We start from the raw sequence: 25,132 nt of genomic DNA on the forward strand, positions 1-25,132 counted from the left end.
ATAGAAATATTCTTTGATTCCACAAAGGAGCTATAAAATGCCTTTGATGGATAGTGGTTTAAAAATATATTTGCTGCAATAATTTAAATGTTGTTTGCAAAAGTTTTTTTCGTATAATAATATATAAGGCTTCAGTGGCGTAGCAAGGTACCCATGGGCCCGGGTTCAAGAATATATTGATGGGCCCCTCGCCTCCCCCCCCCCACCCCGTAAGACAAATATTTTGTGTGTCAAAGAAATCCAGTAGTTTGTATGTATCGGTACATTTACTAAAAGACATTCTAATGCAAGTTCATGAGCACAGCTGACAGAATCATTTCAGACCATGTGTAAGTACTGTTTAGCACAGTGAACATTATGCGCAGCGGCCGCTTATGTTGAAACAATGCCAGAAGGCTATTGTACTATCCACTCATATTGAAAAACCATCATTGCCTTGCAATCGTAAGTAATGGAGTATTAGTTTACTCAATCCTGTAGACTCCTGGTTCTCACACATATAAAAAAAAAATAGCTACAAATGTCTCTGCAATTCTTTTGTGTATCTCGTCTGGTCTCGTCATAGGAGCTCATAAAACAAATGTCAGAAAACACTTCTTGAGTGCTGTCAACCATGATTGAGAAAAATGTCGCAGATTGGATCTCCAGTAGTATCTTTGCTAAAATCGCATTGCCCAACAGGCTTATTATCTCGTTTTAAATAGGTATGTGGGTCGAGGTAAAGGGTTGTGTTTTTTTTTTTTCAAGAATTTATGTACTGCTAAGACATTGTCGTTGTTGCTTGTGTCACCTAAACGATACTCTTCGCGATGACCACTAAATGAAAGGTTGTTGCATGCTAAAGTTAAAAGTAACATTCACTATTCGATTAATTACTTTCAGTCACTAATTGTTAACTTCTTCAATGTGCTCCTTGTTTACATCATTCACCGTTCTCAGTCGTTCATGTTGTCTGTCTGTTTGGCAAGCTTGTTAATGAAGTGAAGTCATTAGTAGGCCTATACTTTTTTTTTTTTTTTTGACGATTCGGTTGGAAAACAAACAACATTGGTGCTGTGTCATGGTATAAACCCGAGACCATCGAAACCACCATCCGCACGACTTTCCAGTACACATACCAGACGATAAAGCAGCCATTCAAGTGAAAGACATCGTTCTATCTTAAGAAAAAAAAATTGTTATAAACCTCCTCCCAAATTCAGTCACGAAAATTAGCTAAAACGTCAACATATTTAATATTTCCATAAGTAACAGAGTATGATGTTGTTGTTTTTTTTCTTATTTAATATCTAATTTAAAGTCTAAATCTAGGTTTCTAGTAATAGAAACATGAAAAAAGATGCTTACTTTAAAAAAAAAGGTAGAAAAAAAAATGTAACACTATCAACGATTTAATTAACAAGGAGGAAAAAAGAAAGAATGGAAGTATGGGACCCAACCCTCACCACCATGGGCGTAGCCGGGGGGGGGATCGGAATTTAGTGACTGATTTTTTGCTTTGATTTTGTTTATTTTAGATGAGATTTTAATACTAAACCATCACTTGCCCCAGCACAACCAAGGGGGTTTTGAGTTTAAAATCCCCTACCCGGGGGGTTTTGAGTTTAAAACCCCCTACTAGGGGTGGTCAAGTTTAAAAACCCCTAACCAGGGGGGGTGGGTTCGAGTTTAAAACCCCCTACCAGGGGGGTTCGAGTTTAAAAACCGCTACTAGGGGTTTTCGCAGTTAAATCCCCCTCTTCTATAAAACAAATTTTAAAAAATGCATACGACAATCCCCATATTCCAAGAGCACAGTTAAGGAAGATTTTGATTTTAAACACCCCCTCCAAAATTTACGATAAACCCCCTCTTCAATTTAAAAAAAATGCAAATTACACGCTCAAAATTCTATGAGCGTAGCCAAAGGGGTTTTGAGTTTAAACCCCCCGCCAGCGGGGTTTGAAGCTAAAAAGCACATCTTCAGTGTAAGAAAAAAGCAAATTACGCACTCAAAATGCTATGAGCTTTGCCAAAAGGGGTTTTGAGTTTAAACCCCCCTTCAGAGGGGTTTGATGCTAAAAAATACCTCTTCAATATAATAAAAGCAAATTACACACTAAGATTATGTGAGCGTAGCCAATCCTATTGTGGTTTTTAGGTTTAAACCCCTTTCCTACAGATGGCTTTTTTTTTTAAGTTTAAAACCCCCTCCAGATGGTTTTGAGTTTAAAATTCCCCTACAGAGTGTTTTGAAGTGGAAAACGTCTACCTTCAATATTAATCTAATGCAAACTACAGTTACTAAATTCTATTACCTTAGCTAAATGGGGTTTTGAATTTTAAAAAAAACAACAAAAAAACTCCAGAGATTTTTTAGTTTAAAACCCCCAACAGATGATTTTGACGATAAAACTTTCCTTTTCGATATAAAATCTAAAGCAAACTACTGTCACTTAATTCCATGAGCGTATTCAAGATAGGTTACCACATTCTACCAGTGGCGGGGCTCCATTAATAAAGTGAGATGAATAGTCATCTGCCGAAATTGAAAAACACTAAATGTGGCTCAACAAAGATGGCAAAGACATACTTTAGGAGTCAGTTATAGCGATCGGGTCTAAATCAAGGAAATCCTATGCCAAACTGGGAGTCGACTCCTTAGTAAGATTGTGATAGAGCGTAGCATGAGGTTTACTTGCTGGACTGTCGTTCGGATTTATCGACGGTCGAGGGTTCAAACCCTGCCCGCTCCCATCCCCCGTCGTCCTGCGGGAGGTTTGGACTAGGAAGTAAACTATCTTCAATTCTGAAGGAACATCCGAATTATGTAAAACATTTTACAACTTTGGTAAAACATGTTATCCGACAAAATGAATCACGCATAAGAAGAGTTGCCATGACATCCTAGTACAATTTGGCGCCACACATTCATGGAGGTCCTCAGAGCAGGTGGGAAGAGGCTTCAGACATTAACAGTGACAGATTTTTATGGAAACAGCTTGACGGCAAATGCGCCGAACGGCGCGGGAGGGTCTAAGTCGGTAAGAATAGCACATTAGGTTTTTGAAATAAAACTTTTTTAATAGCAGGAAAATGCACTGTAGATACCTCAGAATATGCATTTTGTTGGCTTTCAATACCAGAAATAGTGCTTGGCGGCGGGGCTACGCCCAGCGATGGGAGAGCTCTTAGCGCTCCCCCAAACCCCCTGGCAATGGCAGGGAATCTACAATTTTCCCATTAACTCTAGGAAGAACCTATTCTAGGGCACAATAAACGTCTTCCGAAAGAATGGTCAGAATGTAATAAAGATGATGTACACACACATAAATAAATTTTATTTTCGCGGGGGGGGGGGGGGGGGCTACGCCCATGGTCACCACCACCCACCGTCATCACATTACAACAAACTTAATGAAAGCAGTTCCTTACACTGACTCTGGGTGAAAACACGGGTTAATGTTTTGAAATTAATATAAAGTTTGATAAGACTTTCAGAATATTTTAAGGAAACTTTTTAATTTTTTAACTATTTTTTTTCTTACAAAATTGCAGTGTAGGGCAGGCCAATATTGATCGCTAGTCATGGGACCAGGCGATATGAAACCCCTACGCGCCATGCAGTGCCGTATTTAGAGTTAAAAAGGCCTTCAGCTATTTGAGATATGGGGGCCCATAAAGATCCAAATATTGTGTATAAATGCAAAATATTTCTTGGAGGTCTTAAGCTAGAGCTTATGTTGCATAGAGGTAAATCCGGCCCTGGTCCCATGGTTGTTACACCATCGGGTGTGGGCCCCTAAATGGTCGTGGGCCCTGGTTCATTGAATCCCTTCGCACCACGGATGCTACGCCACTGTAAGGCTTGTCTTCGAGTTCGAAGATTAATGAGGAATGCAATAGGCCTATTTCACGTCACTACGCATCTCCAGCTGTGACCTACACATTTTGCCACATCCAGGATAACAGCTATATATACATATAATATATATATAATAAGTAACTACCTACAGAAAAACATGTCAATCTTCAAACAATATTGTTACACTCACTAAAAGAGCCCTATGTATCCTCTGGCAACATTTGTTCTTATGTCACTCCACTTTGTATTTTATTTAATTGACGCTCGGCGATCGTCATATAATTCGTTTGATAGTAATTGAATCTGAGTAATGTCTCTTTATTTTCCAAATCGAAATATAAATGTATACCATCTGTTTTACAAATATATTATGCTTGTTGCATGTTAGAAACGACAAGGGGAGAAAAAAAAACAACTACGGGTACGCTATTCTGCCTCAACGTGGCACTCAGGTGGAAACGATCGCTAGAGGAAGTGATTAGGCTAAATGAATAGCAAAACAAAACTCCTGTGTCCAAGAGAATGCGAGAGCTTTCCCATTGCATTGTCGATAATCCATTCTTCAATTCTTCAAGGGACCGTTACACTAATGGCGAGTCCTGCACGGTTAGCTTGGTACAACATAGGAAAATGGTTCCCGGTGTACTCGGCCTTCAGCCATGCATTTTAGTCCATGCTCCCGGAGTGCCAGATATATCGGAAATAGCAATGCTTTACATAGGCATTGACTTGAGTCTCTTCCAGACAGAACGGTTGTTCAAGCAGGCTTACATGCCTAGAGCTCGAAGAGCCTTCGGCTCAGCTTTTTTGACAATCAAACGGTTTTGCCAAGGTGCAGCAAAATGCATTAGGGTCGCCAGCTCCTGATTTTTCTATTTCTATATAGGTCAGCTCTGTGGGTGTGGAACTGAAGTAAAGCAGTAGGAAACGGAAGTAATACTGTGTATACTGCAACAAATATAATGCTACCTACCTAGTCCAGATCTATTTAATAGTCGGTATACCTAATAGTCCACTACTTTAGAGCTAGATCTAGATTTATCTAGACTACTCTCTAGTCTAGTTCTGTGAAGTTGATGTGTAAGATCTAGAATCTAGATATAGAGCTATATAGTATATTAGTATATAGATCTATGACCAATAAAAAAATATATGATAGATAAAATCTGAGATTCTAGACTCAATAATTTAAATTTAAGCTAGCAGGGTAATTAAAATTTACTAATTATTATTCAATTGCATGAATCCATGATTTATGATTATGATCAGAATGACTATGACTGATCTGATCTGACTAGGCTAGACCTAGACGTCACTATCACTAGAAATTCTCATTTTTATTCACTCAAGTCAATCACTGATCTATCATCTACTCAACTAGTTGAACTAGTAGATCTAGTCCTAGAAGCTAATAGAGTCACTTATAATTAGATCTAGATCTATAGTTCAGCTAAAAATGCCTAAAGTAAAAGACTATGACTACCTAACTTCCTAAGCCTAAAAGACTTTTGTAGGTTTGTCTTACTCTTAACTTACTCAAGTTACTCTTGTCTTAACTTACTTAGTCTTAGGACCTCAACAGTTACTGAGTTAGAGTTAGACTTAGGACTTAAATCTAGATCTAGGAATCTAGGCTCATCTAGATTCTAGAAATACTACTACTAGTAAATTCTATAATCCTATTTTTTAATTTATAAAATCTTAGATTTTAGAATCTTCTATATAATATTAATATCTTCGTTATGCCTTAGCCTTATCTTTTTCACTCAGTTAAAGTTATTGGCTTATTTATAGAACTTATTAATTATAATAATTGTATGTGTATAGATCTAGCATGATCTAACATATAAAGCAGAAAGTAAGATGTACGTATATCGGACTATATCCCGAATGAATATCAAAGATCAATCTCAATAAAACTTGGCATAAAATGTTCCTTGGATACTAACTGGAAAACTAAAATATAAAATGTAATATATAGCCCTAAAACAAATGGAAAAAAAGTTGCCCAACTCTATGAAAGTATTACTCTCAACATAAGTATGGGGTTCTTCAGGGGGAGGAGATTTGGGTTGCTCCTTAGAGTGAGCAGTGAAGACAGTCCAGACATTAACAATGGATGTATAAAACTATCAAAGACTGGTTTATTCAGCCACTCACTCGTATAGGCAGGGTTTAATCCGCAGCACTCAGAGAGCAAGGGGGATGAACTTAACTCCAGTTACCAGAGGACACCACGAGGAGGTCAGAGAGCACTATCCCTCTTAGGAGGGAAAGGTCAATACTGACTTGCTTTTAGCAGTATAAAAGGCTGGATGAATACCTCCCAGCTAGAAAACTAGTGGATGGTTGGAGTTGCAGAAGCCATATCAAAATGCATTTTTTTATGCATCATGTTACTAGACAATCTGATAAAGCTGGCCTCTCCACCAACAGACAAAACATTTAATGTTTTCATCGCCTTCCCCCTTGGTGTCATCCAACGACCCCAGACATACCCTTGAAACTAGTAGCAGGGTTCGTAGCCACCTTGAAAACCTGGAAAACACCTTGAATTTCATATTAAATTCAAGGCCTTTAAAAAGCCTTGAATTTCGTAAAAAACGGTGAAAAAACATTGAATTTTAAAACTGGACCTTGAGTGTTTATTTTCGTTTTTTTCCCGGTTACATTGAGCTGACCAGTGACGACGCGTCTACACCGCCTTTCACCCAGCGCGACCTCGTGATTGAAAACGACCTTGGCTCAAGCAAGCATTTCACTTAGCACTATTTTCCTTTCACTGTTACGACTGAAGACGCGCTAGATCTAGTCTGTAGTGACTGTTGTCTATAACTAGAGCAATTAGCAGCCTAATGTGAAGGCTACACCCCTCCGGGCCCTCCCTCGCAGAAAATTTTCTTGTTGTAACAGTAAGAGTGACTTCGCGTGGAAAGTCCGTATATCATCTTATCTTTGTGTCTTTCTGAGTATTTTATTAGATTTTGTATTTGGAGATTATGATCAGTGTTTAAGAATAATTGCTACCGGTACTTTACTTTTGAGTCTTCTCACGGTCCATCCTTCTCATCTAGCTAAAAATAGTATCTAGATTTAGATCTAAGTTAGATCTAGTGAAGATAATTCGCGCTTAACCTGAAAACTCTGTGAATTTTAGTTAATTTAAGGATCTAGATACAGGTACATCTAATGTCTAGATTGCTCTAGAAATACGCTAGATTCTAGATTTACGCTAAATCACTAGAATCTAGTGAAGATAATTCTCTCACAGCCGTTAAAAGTCCGCGAAGTTTAGTGACATTGAGTTAGAATCTATAGAGTCTAAATCTACGATAGATTCAGTGAAGATAATTCACACACAGCCGTGAAAAGTCCGCCAATTTAGTGACTTAATTAGATCTAGACTGTAGAAGCAGTGACAGCCGTGAAAAGTCAGCGAATTTAGTGACAGATCTAGACTCTAGATTTACGGTAGATTCATTGAAAATAATTCTCTCACAGCCGTGAAAAGTCCGCGAATTTAGTGACTTAGATCTAGACTCTAGATTTACGGTAGACTCAGTGAAAAGTCTGCGAATTTTAGGGACTAGATTTACGGTGATTCAGTGAAGATAATTCGAAAAAAGTCAGCGAATTTAATGACTTAGACTTAGATCTAGACTTAATTTATGCTAATCCAATAGAATAGAGTGAAGATAATTCTCTCACAGCTGTGAAAAGTCCGCGAATTTAGTGACTTAAATTAGAGTCTAGATCTACTGTAGATTTAACAAAAATATTTCGCACACAGCTGTAGAAAAGCCAGTAGAGTTATTTTGGTTGTAATTTACTTAAAACAGATGGAAAGCAAGTCAACTGCTATAGTAAGAATGAACTTTTATTTTTACAAATCTATGTCAATTTAAGAAAATTTCCAACTTCAGATTGCAACAGTTTTAGCTGAATTACATCTCATATTTTTAAAAAGTTATTCTTCTGTAGTGCAAGCTTGTGTGTGTTTTCTAATGTATTAAAAAGTTGCATTGAAATGCTTAGGAAACACTAGAGTGTGACTAGAGATGAATTATTTTTTTTTTTTTTTGTGGAGGTATGATTTCAACTTATCAGCATACATTTTAATGTGGGTTTTTTAATTTAATATTTATATATATATATATATATATATATATATTGTTCTTTTTACATATTTATGTTATATGTATGTAAATATATATACATATATATTGCTTGCTATGATGCGATGCATACCTTGAAAATCTAAAACTCTACCTTGAAAACCTGGAAAATACCTGGAAAATCATTCATGAAATTGGCTATGAACCCTGTAGTAGATCCTAATGCCACTAAGCTAAGACATTCATCAATCGACCTTCAAATTAAAGTACTGGAGCATTCAAGCCCAGTGCCATTTTTGCATATACTGATGGGTCGGCATTGAAAGACTCTTGAAGAGCAGGCTATGGAGCCTACATCAAGTTTCTTGGCTCAGACTCGGTTAAAATCTTTAGACCATGTTGTAGTGTTTGCAGATCTGATGCGGAGGCCATGGCAATCTGTGAAGCCTTAAAAGTAATTGACTCTCAACCCAGCAAGGGACATTTGGGGCCAACACAGATTGTTGTGGTCACTGACTCAAAACCTGTACTACAGGCTTTGCAAAGCCCTGAACCATGCCCCCCAATATCGACACTGTCATCATGGCTTCACACAACATAAATCAATGTTATTGTTACTCCTGTAATAATGCAATGGGTACCGGGTCACATAGGTGTGACTGGCAACACCATTGCAGACTTCTTGGCCCATCAGGGAGTGCTAACACCACCCACTGAGCAGGCTGAGTTTTCATCATGCTCTGGCTACAATCCAAAAAATAGAAAAAAAAGTTTTTATAGCGCAGTACAGGATAGGTCTCAGTCTTGTTGGCTCATATTTCTCACGGCTATGGCCAAACTTTGACTTACGGTATCCCCACGTTATAGATTGTCCCGAGTGGGCCACGTATGTTCACAGTAATGTAACTTAAACAGATCTTGTATATGAATATAGATCTAGATTCTATGTGATTCTATTATTATGAGAGTATGTGTTTAATATTACACAGTAAATTCTAAACAATTATTTTTTGAAAGGTAAAAGAATGTCAATCAGATTTTCAGTACTTATTGCCATTCAAAGTGTCACATTCATAGACAGCACCGGCCCATTTGGGTGCTGGCGCACCATGCATTTGCCCAGATGCCCATATAGCCAGTCCGCCCCGCCTTAAGTCTAAAAATCTACTATATAGACTACTAAAATGTAGATTCTTTTCTAGACATCTTGTCTAGATGACTAGATCTAAATTTTTAGTAGATTCTAGATCTAATCTATAATTATATAATTATATAGTATATTAATATAGACATAAATAGTTCTTCTACTCTAGTCTACCTTAGTTTATTACCTAATAATGTAGTGACTGGTCCTAGACTAATATTAATAACTTAAATAAGTCTAAGTCATAGACTTCTAAACTAGATCTAAAATCTAGATTATGCTAAGAGAAAAAGATTTATTGTGATATAATAATTTAGATAGTTAGGTAGTTAGTTAGTTACTGTATAGTTACATAGATATGAGATCTATTTAGACTAGTACTTAGTCGGTAAAGGTATGATTGGATCTGGATCTCTAGATCTAGTTAAACTTTTTTGTAGCCTAATTGTTTTTATTATTACAATCTTTAAGCTTCTTATTTATATTTTTTACATATATATATATATTTTTTTTGTTATCTCAGGAGCAATGGAAACTAGTTAATCAGATTTCTAGAAATGACTTACTACCCCAAAGATAAGCCTTTGCGAGGATGGCTGAAGCGTAAGGGAGGACGAATGAATTCATGGTCTCGACGATGGTGCATTTTGTCAGACAAATTTCTTTTTTTTTACCTGAAAGAAGATGACAAGAAGCACTCAGACTGCATCTCTCTAGAAGATCAGACAATAACTGAACCTGGACCAGACCCTAATTCTGTAGAACCTAGACGCTACCAGTTTGATATAGTTTGTGGTATGTTGTTTTTGCTTTTTGATACTAGTTTTGATTTTATGATTGCCTTCCAAACTGCTTTTATTTTATATAACCTTTTATTTGATAAGTTGATTTATTTTTACAGGTCAAAATGAAATATCATTATGTGCAGACAGTGAAGAATTGAAGAAGGTATGGACTCGTGCATTGAAAAAGGCACTTTATGCCAACAAAGGAGGAGGTAATGTGTAGACATGTTTTGTTAAGACACATTTTTCACAAAATTTGATGTCTATAAATAATTCTTATTATATTTTTGCCCTGTAAAAAATGCTAACATCAATGTAAAAATAGTTTCAATGCCTGGATGAAATTCCATTTTTATTTATGCATTACCGGTAGGTACTTGAAATTACTATTTTCAAAAAGAATTAATACATTCCAACTCTTTTTCATTGACCAAAAAAAAAAGAATTTTGGTTTAAAAAAAATATTTTAAATAGAATGAAGGCACCTTTCCTGCTTTGTAACTATGGATAACCATAAGCTCTTCCATTTATAAATGCTTTTTAAAATAAGAATAAGAAAACTTAATTAAGGCCTGACTACAACATCTTAACCTTTTCTTTTTTTTTTTCCAAGTGCTTTCAAAGTAGGAAACAAGTTACCTGAATTAAGAAAACAAGTTCATTAGTATTAAATCAGAAATAAATATGAACAAAGATAAGGGTGGCTATCTGGGCATGTGAAATTTGTTTTGTACTGAATCATAATGGTACAAAGTTTTAGACATAATCTTCTGTTGACCTGTAAAATGTTTGAACCATGGTGATACAAATTTTCATTTCTGAAGAAAAGTCTGAATTAAAAAAAAAAGAGAGTTGTATATGTATCAACTGAACTTGTCTTCTTACACTTTAAGCTGTCACATTGCCATTGCTTTTTTTTTTTTTTTAAATCTGCAGCCTTGTTTAGTCAGTCATTAGAAGAAATTTTGATGTATGAGCGGCGTGAGAATCGGATCATTCCATACATTGTTGATGAATGTGTTGAGTTTCTTTACAAATATGGCCTTGAAGCAGAAGGAATATTTAGGTAAAGAAATAAAGTACTGTAAATAAGATTGATTTTTTGAGTATGTTTTGATATAGTAATCAGTATTACCTGACACTCAGATTTGTGTGGATCAGCAACAGTTAATAGCTTTTGATTTAAACACATTCTTTTCTTTCAATACATTTTATTACTTTGAATTAATGTATTTGTAGAAACTACCATTCTTTATGAATTACACATTATGTATAAACTAATTAAAGGTCAAGTTACAATTTCATTGCCTTTGTTCCTTTATCTTCTTTGAAGTATAGAATAAACAATTACAAATAAGTCTTAATTATCACATTGAAGTGCAAGACAATTAATTGCTCATTGCATCATTTCTCTTATGTTGTCACACATTTGTTTTGAAACAATATCATTTCTCAATGCCAATGATTACTTTATTAATTTATATTACAAAATTGTTACCTGATTAAGGAAAACTATGTAGATTTCATCTCAATCTCCCTCTGGAAATGTTTACAATCAGGTTTTTCTTTGCATACACAAAACACACAGAGACATACACAGGTATATTATTTGCTATGAATTAAATTATGCAATTTTTTTCTTTGCTGTTTCAATAACATATATTTGGAGACACTAAACAGTGTTGTGGTATTATTTTTTATGTAACAATTGTTTTTCTTTTTTTTTTTTGTTAGGTTACCAGGTCGGCAGTCTGCAATTAAAGAAATTATTCTTCGTTTTGATAAGGGAGAGAAAATCAAGCTTGAGGATGAAAATGTTGATGTGCATGTTGTGGCATCAGTGCTCAAGACATTCTTGAGGGATCTGCCAGATTCCATTATTCCTTGCCGCTTCTTTCAAAAGTTTATGAATATAGCCATGAAATTTATGGAGGCAACTGATTATGAGACAAGAGATAAGTGTGTCTCTGAGCTGGCAGAGGGAATGAAAAGCATACCAAAAGATAACTATATTATACTCAAATATGTCTGTCGTTTTCTGAGAGAGGTAATAATTTCATCTATATAAATATTTTTCAGATATGTTGACATTTTACTAAGGAATTATACTTAGAGACAATAACTAAGATGTTTCACTTTGCTGTTAATAAGTAAGCTTTCCATGACATCAGCACCAAAAAGATTTTTTCTGAAATAGCTCAGGGGTGTAATGGGAAATGAAAGTTTAATTTTTCTTTATGCTCTAGATTGTTGACCTTTTTTTTTTACATCTAATCTATTTAAGGTATTTTATGGGGAAGAGTGGTAACTTGTTGTATTTAAAGTATTTTCACTGTGGATTTATTCATTTAATTTATCTATATTAGAAGAATTCTTTTTGCATCTTAATTCTACATGTGTAATTTAGGGTCAGAATGGTAGCTTGTTGTATTTTAAAGTATTTTTCCTGTGAATTTATTTATTTAATTTATTTATATTAGAAGAAATCTTTTTGCATCTTAATGTGTAATTAGATCATTCAATATTCGAAATCAGAACTGTAAAATGGACCCACTTCATGCTACAGTGCTTGTGTCACTAGACCCAAATCTAGAAACACAACATGAAAACCACACAACAACAGAACACCCAGTAAATTTTAATTTACATGATGGCTTGTAGCCACAATTATAAGTTGTAATTTTTGTTACGCTCCATTTAATCATTTTATCTAACTTACGATTTAGTACCTGATAGAAATATTTAGCCTTCCAGGTCAGGCTTTTTAATCAAATTTAAACCCCAGAATTATCCTGAAGAGAAACAAGTGAATATAATTTGTAATTTAGCATTAAAGGCCAAATTGATCATGTTGATTCTTTTTATATCACAGGTTGGGTTACGTGAGCCCATAAACAAAATGTCAATGATGAGCATTGGAACAGTTTTTGGTTACAATCTTATTCGCCACATAGACAAGGAGAACTCACATCTTCTTATGTGTACAGCAGACCTGGGTCAGAATCTTGTCTTCATGCTTTTGGAGTATTTTCCCATTGTAAGTATGTAGTGGGCTGTGATGAGAGAAAGATGATAATTTTGTTTATTTTAAATGTTTGTTTCTTCTCACTTAAACATATTGAAAATGAAAAGGGAAAATAGTTTTTAAAATATACTTTTTTTTTTACTGTCAATTTGAAGCTTGCACAAAATTTTCTTGTTTACATTGTTTGTCATTCAACAGTACAGATTTCATTATAAAATACTATTGTTTGAATATCCTCAGTTTTACTTCCTGATTTTAATTTTAAGAACATCCAGTTAAACAATAAAAGTCAGTTGTTAAATGTATGGATCGTACATGAAAATACTTTCATTCAAGTAATTCTTTTGATTAGACCAATTAAAAATGGGTAAAATGCTTTGTTGTTTTCTACAGCCCTTTCGATCGACACAGAGAATGCTAACATATTCTTAAACACATTTCTTAAAGCTTTTATTAAATACAACTCTCCTACCATTTTTTGACAATGTTTAAAATGCTGGAATTATTTCTATTTTTTAATCAGATCTTTAAGCTTGAATACAGTGACAAAGGGGAAGTTGGGAATGTTGTCCCTACAGAGGATCTTCTTCGTATGTCACGTCACATTGATGCCCAGCTGCTCTCCCCAAACAATGTAATCCCTAAAGCTCTGAAAGAACTGGAAGGAGTGGATTTTTCTTTAGCAAGTCCAGTAACCCCTGATAGCTGTAAGAGCTCTATGATTTCTTTAAACATTCAAGAGGAAAGCACTGCTGTCACTTCTAGGAATGTCTTTTTTAACTCTTCATCAGACTTATTAGAGATTAAGCGAACCTTACATTTAAGCCTCTCTGATTCATCTGAGACAGGCAACAGTCAAATAAGCCCAGTCTCTCCTAGCAATGATCCCCCTGTTCCACCAAAGAGAAAATCCAGGTTACAGAGGAACAGATTTGCTAGTGAAAAAGTTAAACCAAGTGGGGCTTACCAGCTGGTTAATGATATTTCACTAACAGTTCAAGGCACCAGAGGCACAATTCTTCCACCAGATTCAAGTGAAGAAAAAGTGTCAGAACAAGAAGTAATAACTTCCAACTCTAAAGGCTCTTTGGCCGTAATGAACAGAGGATTTAGTGACGACACAGCATCCCATGAGGCCAACGGTAATGGTAAATTAGGTCCTAGTCATTCAGATCTGAGGCTGCAGGTCAGTGTCCTGAAAGAAGAGTTATCTATCCAGAGGGATAAGAGCAAGAAGCAGGTCAATGCTCTGAAAGACCAACTTGTGGTCATGAAGGAGAGATATGAGCATAGGATTGATACCATGCAGAATGAGTATAACTGTCATCAGATGGAGTTGGAGACAAACTTAGAGGCTCAGAGGCAAGCCTGTGCTGCTGCCATAGCAGAGAATATGAAGCTAAAAGAAAGATTACATTTGTATGAAATGAAGTATGGTGTTTTGTGATTACTTGTTTTTATACATTTTAACAAGTGTCAGGAATGACTTTGCAATTTAAAAACATTGTAAATCCAGTTTTCTACATGCATACAATGTATCTGTTTTAAACCCTCAAGAATATTTTGTGTATTTATATTTTTGTTTACATTTTTTCATTTAAAAAAACTTAACTCTTAGATAAAGTATAACATCTGCAAAAACAAAATTTTGAAAATTAATAAATTAACCCTATAACAAATGAGTTATTTGAATTTAATGTACACTTATTACAAATTTGTAATTGTTGTACAGTATAGTTTTTCATTCTGAAAATTCTTATTCAGGCTACATCATAAAACAAACAAAATTAATTCGATTAAATTTTTAACTGCACCTAAATACATGTTGCTCCACACTGGGCTGATCATTTAAAAATGTAATTTACAGGCACATGTAGTTAACATTGCTAAAATAGATCGCAAGGTTTGAAAGGGGCACTTTACTTTTAATAGAGAGAAGCTGTAGTAGTGGGTATTGTTCAATTGTTCAATAGATATGCCATGTAGTAGTGGGCATTTATTTCACATCCATGAAGTTCCAACAGAGATTTCATCCAAGCAGAAAGGCAAAAGCAAAAAAATATTTTAAATTGTGTATGGGTACATTATTAAAAACCTACTGGGCTACAGTGAAATTTGAAGGTCTATACGTCCATTATGAAATTACTTATAATTATGTGTTACAGAGTTCATTGGCAAATTTGGGACTGTTATGTTGTATTCTTTGCATACACTAAGGACATTCTTGTAATGTACTATTTGACTTTTCCTATTTAAACAAAATTTTCAAGGGTTGCTTTCAATCGGAACATCCTGCATGCTTTGCACAATAAATCTGCAGGTTATTTTTATTTTTGTCAACCATTCTGTCACCTCTCTCTCAATAACAAATATGTTTTGAAAATTCATTTCACCATCAATTTTATCATGCTTGAATTAGGTGCAATAGTTACTTTTGGTCTTCCAGAAGCATGTTTAAGTATACCACATTTTTCCCCACAAAATTTAATTCATACAAATCTGTTTGTATTCTTATAAGTATACATATATTTAAAATATTCTAATCTCTGCCTGTGATTCTGTTTGGGGCTTATGCCACCAACCAGCTTCCCGGTTCTGGGCAAGTCTCTCCAACTGTCTTGCACATCTGCTTGACACCTGCTTCCAAATCTCAGCACTGTGTATTTCTAGGATGTCCCCTCTTCCTCTTTTCTTGGGGTTCAGGTGAGGGTTTGTCTTGTATCTTGGATGCAGGCGTGCAAAGGGTGTGGCTTATTCATGTCCAGCGTCTCTGAAGGATATCTATTCAAGGGGCTGCTGCTTTTTTCTTTGCCACAGTTCCTCTTTTGCGATCTTGTCTGGCCAGCATATTGTACTGTTGACTTTGTGGGAAAAAAATGTAGACAGTATTTCTACTATATAAATTCATTTCAGCACATAAAATCTATTTGACTTGAAATGAAACTTGATGTATAGTAATGTTCCTATTGTTAAATATGTACATAATGTTTTCTTTTAAAACAATTTTTAATTGTGCCTTAACTTAGAATTTTAATACTCAATTTCCTCTAGTTCAAACAAATGTGTGGCTTGTCTTACATATTTCATGTTTATTTTTAGTTAGATGTCTAAAATTTGGGTAAAATAAGATTTTAAAATCATGCCTAGCTATTAAATAAAAAAATAAATAATTTCCTCCTTTATAAAGCTGATGGTGTCTATAAATTCTCATTCTATTTATTTATTAAAATGCTTTATTTTTGCAAGGAATCTTTACAGTGAGCTTGCACAATCAAGTTCTTCTACTAACAGTTTAGTTTATTTCTACATAGGATAGGTGCAAAATGTACATCTACCAAAGTTTATTTATTAAACTCCTCACTGAATACAAAGCAACATTTGAGATGATTGTGGATATTCCCATTGAAAGATATTAAATTTGTTAAATTTATTTTTAAGAGGATTATATTTTGAAAATTGATAATGGTCGAAGCAGAGTTTTCACTGTATGACCAGTCAGCTAGTAATCGTTTTCCCAAAGATACACATTAACTTTCAAATAGCAAAATTGTTAGAGCTATTTTCAAAATCCTTTTGCACCCAGTTTCCACCCATGAAGACCAATGATTACAAGCTAATAAAAGTAATTGTAATAAAAATACTTATTGTGGCATTTATAATGAATCAATGTTATTGATTTTTTTTCAAAGCTTGAGAAACCATTTGGGAGATTTGAATTGTTTCAATAGTGTATTAAGCTTTTTTCATTGTTTGTATTATGTTAGAATATTTTTTAATGTCTATTAAGCTATACATGACATTGAGTGTTTCAGTTGATGTATTTTGTTAGAGTTTATTCATTGTGTCTGCTCAATTTTAATGTACATTGATTGCCCTGTGTTCAATTAGGTTTTTTTTTCTTATATAAAACAAAAAAAAAACAACAACCTGAAAATTATAACTGCTAACAAATATTGATACATTCCAATTAATGATTCCTTTTCCCCATCCCTCATTCAGACCACCACCTGTTTTCATCAGAATATAAAATATATATAACGTCAAAACAAAATTTCCATTAGGGTTATTGCATTCTTACTTTTTTTTCATCTGCCCCATAGATCACAAGGTCTGAAAATGGATCTTTTTTTTTTTTTAATTATCCTTATGATAACTCTGATTTGAAGCACAATATTTCTATTTCCAACTGCACATGCATTAATTAGAAGTAAAACCTTATTGTGGTGTCAAAAGTATTGCAGGTCTTATTTCCATTCATCCCTTGTAGTCCCTATGGAATGGAATGACACCCATTAATCCTTGCAGCTAGCATAAAGATTGATATAGTTGCCTAACTGCATTTCTATTTACTACTTGAATGAATGACTAGTAACAAAGCTGTATTCATTGGTGTACATGGAAACAAAGACTTGAATGAATGACTAGCAATCAAAGCTGTATTCATTGGTGTACATGGAAACAAAGACTTGAATGAATTCTTCTTCTTCTTCATCGTTCTCATTGTTATGTTGGAGTGTTCATATGACTAGACCAATACATGAGATGAACTGCGCAGTGGTTTCCAAATCAGGGAGCTCTCCATACAGTTTTCTTTCTATTGGGGTGATTTGGGGCCAATGTCTTATACAGGCCTCTTGGTAGAGAGAGCAGTTTTGGAGGACGTGGTCGGCATTTTCTGGTGATACTCCACATGGGCAGATTTCACTGGTTCCAATTTTGAGCTTCCGGAACATGTGTTGTCGCATTCTGTTGTGTCCGGTCCTGAGTCGAAAGATTAGACGTTGGTCTTGTTGGGATAGCTTATAGTAAGCATCATCTTTCTTGTGATTTGGATGGGAGCTCGTCCATTTCTCATTTATTTTATCTACAATTAATTTCTTCATTTCTTCTGGATAGAGAGCAGAGTTTACTTGTGAGTTTGTTCTCCCACTCTTGGCGAGTGTGTCAGCCTTCTCGTTTCCTGCTAGTTGTATGTGAGCTGGTATCCATTGAATGACAGTTTTTTTGCTGTTGTGGTTGAGTTTTGTGAGTGCTGTTCTGAGGTTTTTAATATAAGGGGAATCAGAGTTTTGCAGGCTTTGGAGGGTTGTTTTTGCGTCTGTTAGAAAGACAATCTGACTGTGAGGGGAACTTGGATGATTTGCTAGCATGGTAGCAGCTAGTGCTAGTGCTTCCCTTTCTGCTCTGTGACTAACTGCATTTCTATTTACTACTTGAATGAATGACTAGCTAACAAAGCTGTATTCATTGGTGTACATGGAAACAAAGACTTGAATGAATGACTAGCTAACAAAGCTGTATACATTGGTGTACATGGAAACAAAGACTTGAATGAATGACTAGCTAACAAAGCTGTATACATTGGTGTACATGGAAACAAAGACTTGAATGAATGACTAGCTAACAAAGATGTTTCATTGGTGTACATGGAAACAAAGACAAGTATGCTTTGCTCAACATAACTTATTTTCATCAGTTATTTGTATAGACCAATAATTATTTTCTAAGAACCATTTTATACTAATCTACACACCATTGTTGTATTAAAATGTGAATTACTATTTGCACCCATGTAATTGCTAATTTCTTTTGTTTTCTATTGGTTTGAAAATTAATTTTTTATTATCTTTGATGTAAAACTGACTTTTTTTTTGTATCTGTTTGATTGTATCATTGTTTACATGAACACATCAGCTTTGATTTAGTATCCTTCAACTATTTTGTTACCTTTTTTTCATGCCATTATTTTACTGATATCTTGCTGGCCAGTTCTGAGACCAAAAAACAGAACCAACGTTACACTAAACAAGCACAAATGAAACCATCCATGTTTACCTTCAAGACATTTCTGTTTTACTGACAAAAGAAACGCAAGTTTGTTTCTTTGTTATCTCCTCGTACAGTATATTAAACTGTTTGCTACATTTTATATCACTAAATATGTGCAGCTTCTGCAACTAGATAACTGATTTGTCTAATTAGCTAAGAATTCCTTTTTTCTATTCTATTGGTTTGTCAAAATGATAATTGTTTTCTTGTTTATTTTAAATTAATATGTAATGTATAATTTGTACACATAATTTATCTGGTGGTGAAATTATTTAAAAAAATGATAAATGGAAAGTAAAATGTTTCCAAAATTCCATTTCGTTAACATAAGGGAATTGAAAAAAGTCCTTGACTGGCAGTGTTACTGAGATACAACACTAGAAGTGAAACATTTTTTTTTAAAGTTACTAAATTTTGTTCTGCTGCCTTAAGATCATTTTGTATCAGGGATCCAATAAATGATGTACAAGTTCTAGTTGTAGTTTTAATTAGTCTTTCATCCATAGGGTTTTAAAATATGTTTTTATGTATACACTTTTAAATACTTACAAGTTTCAGTATCATAATATACATATGTACATTATAAAATTTATTAAAAACTCTATAAATCTTACTCATAGTACAGTTATTTGTTGTTACAACTGACAGCATTATTTTAAAATATAAATCTTGAAATGACTGTTCTAATATGTACATAAAGTATTTGTATTTACAAAGGATGGCTTGCTAAATTATCACTACGCAATATGTATATGACTTAGTTACTTAAATTTCTAGATTTAGAACAAATTTTTAACCTTTCTATTAGACTTTGCATGAACTAAATTTATTGCTAGTTTCTGTAAAGAGTCTTAAATATGTTTTTTTTTTATTGCTGTAAAATTTGATGTTTGGGATACTTTGATTTGTATGGGCCTTTTTGTAAGTTAAATGTTTAATACTCACACATTGCTGGGTGTATTGCATGATTAATTTGGGCTGTGCTAGATCAAAATATGTGGGCCTATGTATTCTATATATTTATTTAATAATAATTAAAGAAATACATTTAAAAATGTTTAAAAAAACAACAGAAGCAGAAGGTTGCAGTTCTGTAAAATGTGTTTGTATATCTGTCTGTTTGTTGTTAAGATAGTTCATTATTCACAGCAAATAAAATTAATGTTATAGCTGTAGCCATAATTGATTATATGACTCACACTTATTCGGTTGCATTTTAAAAAATTTTGTTCCCTCTTTTTAAAATTTTTTTTTTTAATATATAGACTCTACCGTGAGACACTAAAATAGAAAAAAAAAGAATGTAGCTGTTTAACATTTGTATTGGTATAATGCTTTCCCTTTCTTTCTGCTGTTTCTTCACCGCATGCTGTGTTCAGAACAACAATCAACATGCTAATAGCCAGTGTCACATTTAGAAGCACATCATTTATATGTAACTATATAGTCATACTGGCATGGCATGTTCAACTGAATGTAGGACCACACACACACTTATGTATTGGTGTTAGTTTTTCTTCAGGATTATTACTTTACCTTTTGGATGTTGTCTCTCGTATACTAGTAGAGATTTGTTCATGTTTTAGTTTGGTCTATGGTCTAGATTTAGTTGTGGTTTTACAATAAGTTGATATTGTTCCATGTAAACATGATTGTTCAAGAATTGTATTTTAATTTAATTTTTTTAAAGTTAACTTTTTAAAAAATTGTTCGGATAAAATATTAACTAGATCCTGCAATTTTTTAACTGTGTAACTAATTTAATGTTAAAATACAAAGAAATCTTTAATTATCCATGGTGTTTGTGATTAACTAGTAAAATAGAAAAATACTTTTTTTAAAAAGACTATTCTTCCTTTATGAAGCTGATGACTTTTTGTAAGGTCGATTACTTTGCTCTTAATAACTAATGAATAAGAGATAAAAAAGGAAAATTTTTTGCCCCACATTGAACAAAAGTCCTGGTTTCACCAATGTGATATAGATGCAGACCTGGAAACAAAAAGACAGTAGTCTAGACTACAGTATTGGATCTACTTTGAGCTATGGTCTACAAAATTCTTGTTTGGTCCAGCTAATTATTTTTACGTATGACAAGGCACAAAATGTTCCTGAATGTCTATTTGTCTATTTAACTCTTTAGGGAATATAAGCGAGAATAGGGGAATATCCGTTAACTGGTCAAAAAAATAGATCTCCTGACCTAATTTAATTTTAGGATGATTATATTCTGAAAAATTATAACAAGTCTAACCAGAGTTTTTCCTGTGTGGCCAATTAGCTAGTAATTTTTACCTAAAGATATGCATAAAGAGTAAAATTTCTAGGAATATTGTTAAAGTTGTTTTTGATATCTGTGTCCATCCACCCTTAACCCATGAAAAGTTTGCAAGCTAAATAAGATGAATTGTAGAAACATATATCATTTTTTTATAACAACATAGCATAATATAATATTAATTTGACCATCATAAATATATATTCTACATTGTGTCCCAATTTAAAAATACATTTCAAGTCCGTTTAATAATAGAACTTTTTGAGTTAAAACCTTATAATGACTTCATTGTCTTCATCTACCAAAACAATCGAAAATACTGACAGGAAAATGTGTCAAACGTTTTCCCATCTTGCTCACTCATTAAGTCATTCCCAATAGAATCTGATGTTTGTATTTAAACAAGGATTGAATATACTCGTTTTTTTTCCCCCAAGGCAGCAAATAATAGAATAGAACAGAACAATAAGGCTATCTTTAAGAATAACTGCAGATATAAAATATTTATATATTGTTTTTTTTTTTTTTTTTTTTTTTTTTTTTACAAATTTGAGTAATGCCTAAGTTAGCCTAGTTGATGTTTGTATCTGTAATTGTTACACTACATAATTGCATTGTGTTGTAATTTGTTATCACAGTCCTGCTCTATTTGATTCAGACATTTAAGATCATTTATATATAGGTCAGTTCTTAAATTGTGTTATTCTATCATGTATGAGTGTACACTGGAAGATGGGAAAGATCATGTACACAGACATGCTTTTTTTTTTTCATTTCTGAGATGTTTAGGGGGTCAGAAGTATTTGTAAACAGAATCTATGCATGCCTTAATCTGAAAGTACTACAATACTGCAATACATTTCTGCAACTAATTGGTATTGTTTTGTTATTACCTTGTGTGTCTTTATGTTTATGTGGACTTTGCTCTACAAGACTTCTCTTTTTAGAATTATTTCTTTGTTCTGTTGTACCGAAATGAAAATGTCAATATTACATGGAATGTAATCAAGTTGACAGAGAAGACACTTTCTCTAAGGTCACTGTAGTAATCCAAGCCAAACTTTGAACCCAGCCTCCTTTATCTTGGTTTAATGTACATCCAGTGAGATCTCTAGTTTATATCATTGCTCAAGAGTACTTCAAGTTATCTCGACCTTAAAAAAAAATAATTCTGGGTGTAATTCCATCTACTACAAACTGACGTCTGCCACTTGACCTACAACGTAAGCAGACCAGGCGTGAGCGCAAGGGAGACAATACAACTTTTACTATCAGTTGGAAGGTCACTACAACTATTTCCTGTGAGCTATTGAACCTTCTACAAATCTGTTGTGAACCTTAGCCTATACCTGTACAATGTCAACCATACTTAACTCCATAGACCAGTACGATAGTTTTCTTGGCTACGCGTGGGAACTAAGAAAACACACAAAAAGAAGGGAAAAAAACAACAACAAGAAGCAAAGTGTTTGTTGTGATTGCAAGTTATGTAAGAGAAATCTGGCCACTTCAGTCATGTGCCTGATAATGAAGTAGAATTAACCAGTTAACTAGGCGTTTTAGACACCATTTCAAGTCAACGTTATCTAGCGGTTGAGCCCATCATAAAGTCATTGTTTCTGTGCGATATCTTGCTAACATAATAAACAGATCCCACCACCCTCTATTTGTTTGGAGTAAAAAGTGTACCAAAATTGCTAAGGACACGCGCCATTTTAAGTCTTGGAAATGAACCAAAGGCGTTGGTAGCTTTGTCGATTTGTAACATGACTGTGCAACACAATAAGACGACTTTTTAGCGGCCCCCGAAAGGGGAAAAGACGCTATTAGTTTTGTGTGGTTTGTCTGTCCGTCCGTCCGTCCCGTTTGGATCTCGTAAATTAGAAAAGATATTGAAAATCCGACATCGTGATATTTTAGTCCATTCAAAGGTCTGATGCAACTTTTTTTTTTTTTTTTTTGTTTTTTTAAAAGCGAAAAATTTAATTTTTTAAAATCAACTTTTCAAGCAGTTTTTTAAAATAAAAATACACCATTCTTACAACTATTCAATATTAATAACATCAAACACAAGAGGCCAGTTAGTAAGGGAAATTACTATTTACCATATTTGTAACAGATTTATGCTAACGGTTTTAGATTTTTTGTTAAAAAAAAAAAATATTTCCGTTTTTACAAATGTATTGCTAGGTTAGTTTATTTCTGTCGTACTAACTATTACATTTACACTCAAAAAAATGTTTATTATTTAAAAAAAAAAAAAAGAAAAAATCTATTAAATATAAGTGGAACATAATTTAAAACAACAATTAATAAGTAGTTTTTCATATTATCACGTGGACTGCAGCGCGCATATACATCCATTGGGCACTTAATTAAAGGAATTTTTTTTTTTCGGTAATTTTTTTTCTTGAGACTTTGAATAAGAGATTGACCCTTTGCAAAACAATTATATCAATTTGATAATCATTATATACAATTATATCAATTAGATACTCATTATATGACATCCGTTAGGCCAGGTTCACATTTAGCTTCACCTTCACCCTTGGTCTGCTAGACCGTTGGGGCACCACACAGGATCTGTTAACCTTCTTTCTCCATTCTTCTCTGTCATTAGCCTTTGTTAGAATTTCAATCTGATATTCTTTCTGAAAATATTGAATCCTGCCTTTTTAACTGCCTGGGTGGACCACTTCGGAGGCCGATTTTGAGTTTTGTTTTACCTCACAAACTGTCTTTGTAACCTTGTTTTTTTTTGTTACTTCGTGGATTCTAAAATTCTCTATATGTTGTCATCTGATGTCCTATGTAGCCTAAAGTATGACATTGTCTGGTATAGCGGTAATGTTAAAGAATGTTAAAACAATAATCACCAATCATTTCTATTTTTCTTGCAGACTTTTCTTTCAAGTTAAATATTTCTATGTTAAAAATACGATTTTTAACACACTTTTGGAGAAACTCTTATTCTTTTGCCTACAAAAAACAGTGGCTCTCACCACACTTTTATAGGCTCTAAAGGAAGCATCCAGGGCTCCTCGAACGATTCCATCAAAGGAGCCTTCGATCCATAATGGGCATATGCTGGCAAGACTACCTCACTTATAACCATGTTCAGCTGGAGAGTTCTCACGAATCTTGCGGGACACACGCATTTGGGTCTTGCCCAAGACAGGCGCAGACGACGAAAAGAACTTAAAGCAGATCTCCCGTGGACAACGACGAAGTCTGCATTAGATGTGGCAAAATATGCAGGTTGCAACTGGGGTTTTGTTGTCATGTGAAATACTGCACTCATCCTTAATCTTCAGAATCGACGCCATTCTTGATATTATTTTGTTGTAATGACTTAAAACGCATGCCATTCATTAATCGCGCCCGCCTTATCAATTAAGAGATAATGTAATCACCAATGTCATGGGTTATGGTTAGGGTTAAGGGTTAGCACATGATGGGGATGAAAGTATCTTCTAAAAGTCACTATCCACCATCTTCCTCAAAGGAGTTATTTTCCTAATGGCGGACCATCGACGGTAGAGATGGTAGCCTACATAAAGGAAAATGAAATGACCGCGGTTATTCGGCCTTTTGGCCTCGCTCTCTGTTCTTGAAGATAAGACAGAAAAAAAAAATACATTGCTTGGTACCATCTCACAAATCTTTTAGAAAGACAGGGTGATAAGAACTTACTCATTGGCCTAGTACAAAGAGACGGAGTTGAATGACAAACTAAAAGATAAAGACCATTTGCTGCCTCCGAATTGCTATTTAAGCCTACATGTAAATGCTCCTCACATAGGCCAGACATTTTTCTCGGCTTATGGTAAAGCTTGTGCTGAAGGATGCTAGATCCCTTAAATATTATTTTATATTATGAATGAATGCAAAGGGTACGAATCGAAGATGCATCACAAATAAAAAGTTATGAATATTTATGAATTGCGCTGTACTTTTTGAATAGTGCAACTTTCATGCTTTTAGCATTAACAGAGCGCTACAGTCCAATCTCTATGGTGGGGGGGGGGGGGATCTGGAAGAAGGTTTCCTTGATGCCTTTATACAAGCCTTGGAAAGAAAAAGAGTGCAATACTGAGATCCTTGCGCGAGCA

At 34.2% G+C, this 25,132-nt stretch overlaps 1 protein-coding gene and 1 long non-coding RNA gene across 7 annotated transcripts; one reads left to right on the forward strand and one right to left on the reverse strand.

Moving 5' to 3' along the window:
- The first annotated feature begins 4,747 nt into the window (after positions 1 to 4,747).
- Positions 4,748 to 21,892, forward strand: LOC106057559 (rho GTPase-activating protein 25-like). 6 transcript variants are annotated; one of them, XM_013214806.2, is made up of 7 exons: positions 4,748 to 4,838; positions 9,627 to 9,898; positions 10,005 to 10,100; positions 10,825 to 10,954; positions 11,623 to 11,935; positions 12,761 to 12,925; positions 13,437 to 21,892. In XM_013214806.2, the coding sequence occupies exons 2-7, from the start codon at positions 9,661 to 9,663 to the stop codon at positions 14,358 to 14,360; spliced, it is 1,866 nt and encodes a 621-aa protein (XP_013070260.2). In that variant the 5' UTR covers positions 4,748 to 4,838; positions 9,627 to 9,660; the 3' UTR covers positions 14,361 to 21,892. The 6 variants fall into 6 exon arrangements, with proteins under 6 accessions (XP_013070260.2, XP_055876795.1, XP_055876799.1 ...); XM_056020820.1 differs by having other exon boundaries at positions 4,789 to 4,924; XM_056020824.1 differs by having other exon boundaries at positions 4,821 to 4,842.
- Positions 12,700 to 22,237, reverse strand: LOC129924624 (uncharacterized). The gene is made up of 2 exons (XR_008776638.1): positions 21,914 to 22,237; positions 12,700 to 12,941 (listed from the first exon to the last, which is right to left on the reverse strand). It is a non-coding gene; the product is annotated as an uncharacterized LOC129924624 (long non-coding RNA).
- Between the last annotated feature and the right edge of the window lie 2,895 nt (positions 22,238 to 25,132).

Source organism: Biomphalaria glabrata, chromosome 2 (genome assembly GCF_947242115.1).
Source record: "Biomphalaria glabrata chromosome 2, xgBioGlab47.1, whole genome shotgun sequence".
Taxonomy (NCBI): domain Eukaryota; kingdom Metazoa; phylum Mollusca; class Gastropoda; family Planorbidae; genus Biomphalaria; species Biomphalaria glabrata.

Excerpts from the sequence above, each read along its gene's own strand:
- LOC106057559 (XM_013214806.2), top strand. The coding sequence starts at position 9,661 with ATGACTTACTACCCCAAAGATAAGCCTTTGCGAGGATGGCTGAAGCGT. Across the intron at positions 10,955-11,622 it reads GAAGCAGAAGGAATATTTAG|GTTACCAGGTCGGCAGTCTG; the intron begins GTAAAGAAATAA and ends TTTTTTTGTTAG. Across the intron at positions 12,926-13,436 it reads TTTTGGAGTATTTTCCCATT|ATCTTTAAGCTTGAATACAG; the intron begins GTAAGTATGTAG and ends TTTTTTAATCAG.